Source organism: Schistocerca nitens, chromosome 4 (genome assembly GCF_023898315.1).
Source record: "Schistocerca nitens isolate TAMUIC-IGC-003100 chromosome 4, iqSchNite1.1, whole genome shotgun sequence".
Taxonomy (NCBI): Eukaryota; Metazoa; Arthropoda; class Insecta; order Orthoptera; family Acrididae; genus Schistocerca; species Schistocerca nitens.
The window spans coordinates 139,264,725-139,273,664 of NC_064617.1; the positions used below are offsets into that span (position 1 = coordinate 139,264,725).

The window sequence follows — 8,940 nt, forward strand, 5'->3', positions numbered from 1 at the left end:
AATATTTGTAAACACTGGTGGACGGCCAACATTTTTTCTCCACAAACATTTTTTCGTAATGCGTAAATTGTGGGAAAATTATAAATATGTTGACACAAAATCAGCTGCAAATTAACTTTTGTGGGTATAGGAAATTTGGTGGGACCGATAAAAAATGTCGTAAACGGCGGGAAAATGTTAATTCCGGGAACATAAAAGTGGGGTTATACTGTAATAATACTAATTGGCATCGTTTTGATTTGCAGTTACATCAGTACACAAATATTTTGTGATTTATCCAAGTAATAAGGCCAGTGTATAATTTGAAATGAAACGATAAGTGTTCTCAAAGAATCCAATATAAAACTTCTTTATGAGACCAAACATTCTCAGAGGTATACCAGATTCACAGGATACCAACGGTTAGAAATATATGTGTCTCTGAAATGTGATTTGAAATCTCAGCAAATGTTATTTACATTCTTAAATGCTGAATAAGAAGAAGTAACTAGTGCTGGTTTCCATGTGGCTCACTCAATAGCAAATGTGGAAAACTATTTGCCGACACTGAATTTGTAATGGATTGCATGACTGTAGCAGTTGAAATGTGACCAGAAAAATCTTATTTATTTAAAAACACTAGTTTGTCATCAAACACTGTGGCTCCAAGAGTAAATGATATTGCTGACTCTATATTAATACAGTTACCTGAGAAAACTCGACACTTAAGTGTCTCTTTAGTTCTGGATGAGTCGACAGTTGTTTCATATACTGCATAAATGTTAATTTTTATTCAAAGGATAAACAAAAATTATGAAGTCTATGAAGAGCTTCTTGGCATTTGTAGCATTCACATCCATGGCAGAAGAAATTTTTAAATGAGCAGGAAATGCTTTTCATAAAAACAGTCTTCAATGGAAAAACTTATGGTGTATCACAACTGACGACATCAAAAACATCTGTGAAAAAAGTAAAGGTGTCTTTGCTCTTGTGTCAAAGGCGGTAGAAAACGACAGTGGATCAAAACAATTAAACTTACATTTTAAAGCCTCCAGCTATTAATTATATAAGATCACATGCTCTCAATCACTGTCAGTTCCACAAGTTTATTGAAGGGATTGAAGAAAGTGACTTACCATGTTATACAATAATACCCTGGCTTAGCTGTGAGAGAGCACTGATTAGTTTTGTAGCTATGAGCAACAATCAAAATCCAGAATGAGATGTTCGCTCTGCAGTGGAATGTGCACTGTTATGAAACTTTCCTGGCAGATTAAAACTGTGTGCCAGACCGAGACTCAAACTCGGGACCTTTGCCATTCGTGGGCAAGTGCTGTACCATCTAAGCTACCCAAGCACGGTTCACGCTCCGTCCTCACAGAAGAGCTTCTGTGAAGTTTGTAAAGTAGGAGACGAGGTACTGGCAGAAGTAAAGTTGCGAGGATGGGGTGTGAGTTCTGCTTGGGTAGCTCAGATGGTAGAGCACTTGCCTGCGAAAGGCAAAGGTCCCGAGTTCGAGTCATGGTCTGGCACACAGTTTTAATCTGCCAGGAAAGTATCCAACAATCAAAATTTTCTTGAATGAAAAGAGTCATCCTCTGGCTGAGTTACAAAACAGCGAGCAGTTAGCAGTTATCATTTTGTACAGATTTCACTAAACATATGAATGACCTTAATTAAGACCTGCTACTGTCTGATTTGTTCACATATATTTAATACTCTCGACAAAAAAATGTTTTGTTTCAGTCTCAGGTGAACAAAAAATGTTTCAAGCATTTTAGTGTATGCCAAACATTCAGTCAGCAATTTACGGTAGATTTTGCAGCTGATTCTCTTGAGTGTTTTACAAATAAATTTTGAGTCCTGTCTTTCAGATTTTGATGCAATTGCAAATGATACTAAGATTTTCCAAAGCTGTTTTAACACCAGTGTAGAAAGTCTTACCCCAAAATTTCATATGGAAATCATTGGTTTGCAATGTAGCAATTTTTATAAAGATAAATATTTAAATTTATCATTGCTGGAATTAGTCATAGACTTGGTATAGTCTTGTCAGCTGCATAAGTTTGCTCATGGCTTTCTTCCACTTTCGGCACTTTGAAAAAACATATTCCAAAATGAAATACACTAAAAATATTTACAGACCAAATTAACTGAGGAGCATTTGAAGTCACTGCTGATAATTTACACCAGTAAACTTGCTCTACAACTGCAAGCAATTGTAAATGGGAGGTTATAGCTACATACAGTAAATCTCATTAATCATAACTGCAGTGCTTAATTTCATTATGTGAATTGCCTATGTTCGTCACATAGGAATGGTAAATTTCCAGGAAGAAAACAGTTAAAATGTTCAATTACATTACATATGTCAGTTGATGTATATCTTAATTGGTAATAAAACAAAAACAGCTGATTATTGCACATATTTTGTATGATTTATTTGCATTGTAAATTTTACATTTTGTACAGTGTTGCTTCACTTAATGAACATGATTCATTCCTGAGTCTTTTGCTCATTATTGCTACTTTTCACGTGAAACACATTCTTCCACACGAATCCATATATAGGTCAGTGCGTTCCACTCTGAAAAAATAGGTACTCGGAACAGATTTATAATATGGCATTGTAATTTTTTATTTATAGTACAGTACGTCCAGTTTCAGAAGAAAATTGTCTTAAGACATTTGTTCACGCAATTGCTTCAAAATTTGCCGAAAAAGACTAGCATGATTGTGACTTAAATTCATAGCATGGATAGCTACTGACTTACGGGCATCTTTAATGAATTTGTGTTAGTTAATGACGACAAATCGGAATTGGAATTAATGAACAGATAGTGCAAGAGAAGAGGTTACCATGCGCCACCAAAGAAAAGATCTTGCAAAATCATTGCAGAGCATTTACAACATCGTTGTAGAAGCCTGAGCAGTGGTATGAGTGGCAATAATTGCAGCGCGAAATGCATTGCGATCAGTACAGCTGACTGAATATAACATTGTTGGAGCTTCTACTTTACATAGCAGTAGTTTATAGGAGAATGCATAACTTAGTTTTCATTTATAGTGGCCAGATCCAGGCCAGAAGATGGTTTTTTAAATGATTATTAAAAACTGAAAAAATTACCCAAACAGACTATGTGAAACATTATCCCTAGGCATGTCAGTTGCATACATTTTCTTCTACATGTTGTTCAAATTGCTCATTATGGGAGGTGCTTGATACGTTAGGTTCAACTGTAATTTTAAAAAATATTATGGCAGGCCAAATACCATGTATGCCTGACTCCTTACCTCAGGCCTGATTGATGGTGTTCATGGGCCAGAGTTGGCCTACAGGCTGTAATTTGGAGACCACATATTTAAATGAACTACTATAAGGGTGTTCATGCTTTTTCTGTATCAAATGCAAAACTTCCTGTATTAGTCTTCATAATTAATTGTTAATGGAAATAGGAACAAAGAGGTAAGAGACATGAACAAGGTGATGGGAGGATCTAGCAAAAAGATAAAAGATTATTAAGATGACAATTTGAGTACAAGCTTTTATTATGATTTTTCTTGTTGGCCTTGGAGGAATATGCACTAGACTTTATGATTTAATTTGTATCTTTAAAGCTTAGAGAGTTGAGAAATACGATCCTACTCTTGCAGATAATGCAATTCCAATTAAATCGTGGTTCTGTGATCCAATGGATACAGCTTTGCTGAACCTATTGCCAGTACTGGATGCATTACGTTTCACCCAGGATGTTCGAAGTGTGCTTAGTAGGAACTTGCATCTTCACCGCCTATGGTAACACTTGGGTAAGTGTTAGAAATGTGAAACTTTCAGTAATCCTACTTAATGGCATGGCATTTTTCAGTTCAAGTTGAGTTTCAAATTATTTTCATGTTGTTGTCTCTGAAACAAATACAGTTTTAACTGTTGTGACTCAATACATTTTTCTTGAAATTCATAGAATAATATGCGACTGTATTAGAGTGCTTTGTTTTGAAGTTAAATATGTATAAGAGTATTACATTCCTAAGGATGGCATCCTTAAGCACCACACATGTGCACGCGTTTTTCATGATTATTAGAAGATCTTTAAAATTATCAAGACAGAATGCTGGTCATTTTTACTTTCAAGAGGCAATGAACTTAGTACTGTCGATAGACTTTTACTAAAGTAGAACACTGCCGTAGTTTGTGAAACTTACTTGCTTTCTGTGGAAAGAGAGAGAGAGAGAGAGAGAGATGGGCTGGGAAAGGTTAAAAAAGAAGAGCAGGTCATTCAGACCCCAGGATAAGGGGGAGGCACACAACAGGTGAGTCCTTTTAATCTAGAAGAGTGATTGACCTGCCCTTTCTTTGCAACCTCCATTAACTTGTGCATCTCTCTTTCCTGAGGAAGACCTAATGGCTCCAAAGCTAACATGGTGTTGTGTCCTTTTCTATGTGTCTGTCGGCAGTAATATATTTTTCACTTCCTGAAGGTGAGTACTGTCCAGCAATTTTTTTTTTCTTCTTTCCCACTAAATCGCCCAGTGTTCTGATGAATCCCAAGCAGTGCTCTGTGGCCTACTTTCTCTGTAACCACTTAATTGATAATTGCTAAGAGGCTTCACTTACCTATTTCTTCTTAATTGATAATTGCTAAGGAGCTTCACTTATTTCTGATTTATTTCACCTCTTTCATTGAACCAGATATCTTTTGTTGGTCAGTATTAAAATTTGTATAGTTTATGAGCAATATACACTGAGGTGACAAAAGTCATGTGATAGCAATACACACCGATGTAGATGGTGGTAGTATTATGTAAAAAAGGTATAAAAGGGCAATGCATTGGTGGATCTGCCATTTGTACTCAGACGATTCACATGAAAAATTGTCTGTTGTGATTATTGCCACACAACTTAAATCAACAGACTTTGAACAAGAAATGGTAGTTAGAGCTAGACGCATGGGCCATTCCATTTTGGATATCATTAGGGAATTCAGCATTCCATGCCAAGAATACAAAATTTCACTTATTACATCTCACCATGAACAATGCAGTTGTCACTTAACAACCAAGAGCAGCGGCTTGTGTGTATATTTATCTCTGCCAACAGACAAGAAACACCGCATGAAATATCTGCAGTAATCAATGTGGGATGTACGGCAAATGTATCCATTGCGACTCTGCGATGAAATATGGCATTAATTGGCTATGGCGGAAGATGAGTGATGCAAGTGCCTTTACTAAAAGCGCAACATCAACTGCAGTGCCTTTCTTGGCCTCATGACTATATCAGAAGAATCCTAGACAGTGGAAAACCATGGCCTTGTGATATGGGTCCTGATTTCAGTTGGTAAGAGCTGATGTTAGGGTTTGAGTATGGCGCAGACCCCATGAAGCCTTGATCTCAAGTTGTCAACAAGGCACTGTGCCAGCAAGTGATGGCTCCATAATGGTGTGGGCCGTGTATACATGGAATGGATGTGTCCTGTGGTCATTGACTGGAAACGGTTATGTTCAGCTACTTGGAGACCATTTGCAGCCTTTCATGGACTTCATATTTCCATACAAAAATGGAATTTTTATGGATGCAATGTGTTATGTCACTGGGCCACAGTTATAGATGGGTATTTAGGTAGCATGGAGGACTTCCAGTGAATTTTTGAGTCCAACCCATGCCGAGTTTCTGCACTATTGGCAAAAGGAGAGCTGACATGATATTAAGAGGTATGCCATGATTTTTGTCACCTCAGTGTATAATGATGGTTATTGTAGTTAATTTAAGAAATCTCAATAAGGATACCTGTTCCTTCAGTTCATCTACTGCTCCTAACAATTATGTGGCCATACGTGATTATGCTCTGATAAGCTGAACCCAGTTCCTTGAATACATTTGCAGAATATGAAAATGTAGTGGTGCTGCCTTCTTGTCTCCAATTTGTATTTTGAGGGTGACTATTTGTGGCACACAAATTTCCTTATTCTTGCCTTTAACACGCAGAAGGCGTGTTCTTGTAAAGATTAATCATTGTGCAGAGTTTTTGGGCAATATATTAAATTTGCTATTTTTGTTGATTTGAAGGGTAATTTAACAATTGACAAAATTCATATTGTCTGTCCTTTCTGTCAGTCATACTTTTATTTATTCTAAAAACAAAGATGATGTGACTTACCAAATGAAAGTGCTGGCAGGTCGACAGACACACAAACGAACACAAACATACACACAAAATTCAAGCTTTCGCAACAAACTGTTGCCTCATCAGGAAAGAGGGAAGGAGAGGGAAAGACGAAAGGATGTGGGTTTTAAGGGAGAAGGTAAGGAGTCATTCCAATCCCGGGAGCGGAAAGACTTACCTTAGGGGGAAAAAAGGACGGGTATACACTCGCACACACACACACATATCCATCCACACATATACGACACAAGCAGACATCTCACAAGCAGACATATTTATATATTTATATATTTGGTCTTTAAATATGTCTGCTTGTGAGATGTCTGCTTGTGTCGTATATGTGTGGATGGATATGTGTGTGTGTGCGAGTGTATACCCGTCCTTTTTTCCCCCTAAGGTAAGTCTTTCCGCTCCCGGGATTGGAATGACTCCTTACCTTCTCCCTTAAAACCCACATCCTTTCGTCTTTTCCTCTCCTTCCCTCTTTCCTGATGAGGCAACAGTTTGTTGCGAAAGTTTGAATTTTGTGTGTATGTTTGTGTTCGTTTGTGTGTCTGTCGACCTGCCAGCACTTTCATTTGGTAAGTCACATCATCTTTGTTTTTAGATATATTTTTCCTACGTGGAATGTTTCCCTCTATTATAACCATATCTTTTATTTATTCTAACACTTATAAATGTTTCGCATTTGCAGGTGCTCCTGAGGGTCCTGTTTAGTTGCTCATTTTAGGTCCACTTCCCTCACCTGACTACATGGAATATGATGTTACTTTGTGATGTGAGACATTGGAAGTTTGTTTACCAATGTTCCAAAATATACATTGTATGAGTGGTGATTACTGAAGCCGTTGTTGAATTTCATTGTGGTGAAATATGACTTTTATCGACTAAAAGTGCAGTAAAATACTTTTTATATTGAAAATTTGTTTTACATGTCAGAATGTTAATGTAAAAAATCCTATCTACATTACAAGTAGTGAGAGAGTTTTCTCTCTCTCTCTCTGTCTCGTTTCTTCAATTACGATGCCATCAATGGACTTGTGTTTAATGTCACAAAAGAACTTACCTGCTGTGATGCATCTTCAGTGTCTATCTGGCAGTGATATTGCCAGCAACACAATGTGGATAATGTTTTATTGTAGATGAAAATGACTTGTTAGCGTGCACATAGACAGGGATTTCTGTGTGAGTGAGTTATTTTCAGATAAAGGCCTCGGTAAGTTGAGAATTGAGTTGATTACTTAATTTGAAAGTCTGACTGTGTGTACTTATGTGCATCAACATTGTAATACCACTTAAACATTTTTATCTGATTGAACAGTGTATATCGAACCAGTGATTTATTGTATATGAAACCAGTGATTTACCACAACTGATATTTCTGGCCCCCATCTGTTGTATTACAGCTTCATATTTGATATATACCCCTCACTCTTTCTAGGTTAAGGTTGTGTTGACTGTTACTGTGGCCCAAGTAAAGAGAAAATGGATTTATGTTTATATTGATGTTAATATGCACCAAAAATGTCATTGTATCTTTTTGCCAGTGAATTTTGTGTAAATGCAAAAGAGAAAGAAAGTAAACTAATTATATTTTGTGTTCACATGAGCTTAATAACTGGCTCCATTTGCTTTTGCTTCAGTTTGCAGTTGAATGTGTGTGTATTTAGAATCATTACTTGGTAGCTTTGAATGTGAAGTTTTATTCTAATTTTTATTTTCCTTTAATGGCATTTTTGTTGTGTTATTTCTTCAGTAGGCAGTTATATAAAAAAAATCTAGAGCATTCTAAGTAATATTATGTGGGTGTAAACAAAAGCAGCCTTGACATATAAAATGGGAAACAGTAGAAATGTATGTGGGGTCATTTCAAAATTTCCAGGCAGTAAGTGAGACATGTTGTGAACAGAGTATTTCCTTTTAATCTGTTGACAAGACAGTGTACTAGGAGACAAGCCTTTTCCTCAAGCAGTTTTTGTAGTTTCAGAATAAAGAACATGTTGTTTGTCATCTATGTCGTTTTCAAAAAGAAGTTTTTACTTTGAAACAAGACCCTCTACTCTGTTGTATCCCATGGCCAGAATTATGTCTCTGAGAGGAATGCTACAATGTGTGCCCTGTGCAATAATTTGTATTCTGTCTTTTAGTCTCTTGAAACATTAGTATTTATTTTTTTCTTAAATGGTCCCTAATTAATGCCATGATGTTGAAGTAAGTTGTTCTCTGTCCTACTTCATTTCTGGCATTACAGCACTTCTTTGCCTTGATTTTTTTCAATGTGTTTCTTTCTCAATAGTATTCCATCTCCTAGAGAATCTTGTAAGGGCATTTTCATACTAATCTCTGTAATATAGTGCTCATTTTGAGATAAGGTTTTCCTCTTTCAAGGTATGTCAATGCCACAATAAAATATAGCCCAAAGAAGCCTGTGAAGTATTCTAATAAATAAGTTTGAATTTTAAACTCCAATACTAAATATTTTTATGTTGTTAAAGCAGCAGCCTATGTGTGGTTAACTTGTGACAGTATATTTTTAAAGTTCTATTACTTTTCATCTTTACACAGTCATTATACAAAAGCTCCAGAGTAAAATGGTATAATATCTATTGGTAAATGAAACTGTACTTGATTTTTTAGATGGTACCTCCATTCCCAAATACCTCATATTGTTACTGACCATTCCTTGCTGATTTTGGGAAACTTAGTATCTTCTGTGCATAATGATAGAAGTGCTTTCCTATTCCATTTCCTTTTTTTGTATTCTCTGGACTAGTGCACTGAACATTTATAAATATCA

General features: G+C 36.2%; 1 protein-coding gene across 4 annotated transcripts in view; it reads left to right on the plus strand.

The window, feature by feature from the left end:
- The window catches only part of LOC126252886 (CTD nuclear envelope phosphatase 1 homolog), a 99,995-nt gene extending 91,838 nt beyond the window's left edge, over positions 1-8,157 (plus strand). For all 4 annotated transcript variants that reach the window (XM_049953851.1, XM_049953854.1, XM_049953852.1 and 1 more), the window contains 2 exons: positions 3,634-3,786; positions 6,838-8,157. In XM_049953851.1, coding sequence (XP_049809808.1) covers positions 3,634-3,779 — 146 coding nt within the window. In that variant the 3' untranslated portion in view covers positions 3,780-3,786; positions 6,838-8,157. The remainder of the gene's footprint in view (positions 1-3,633; positions 3,787-6,837) is intronic.
- The last annotated feature ends 783 nt before the right edge of the window (positions 8,158-8,940 follow it).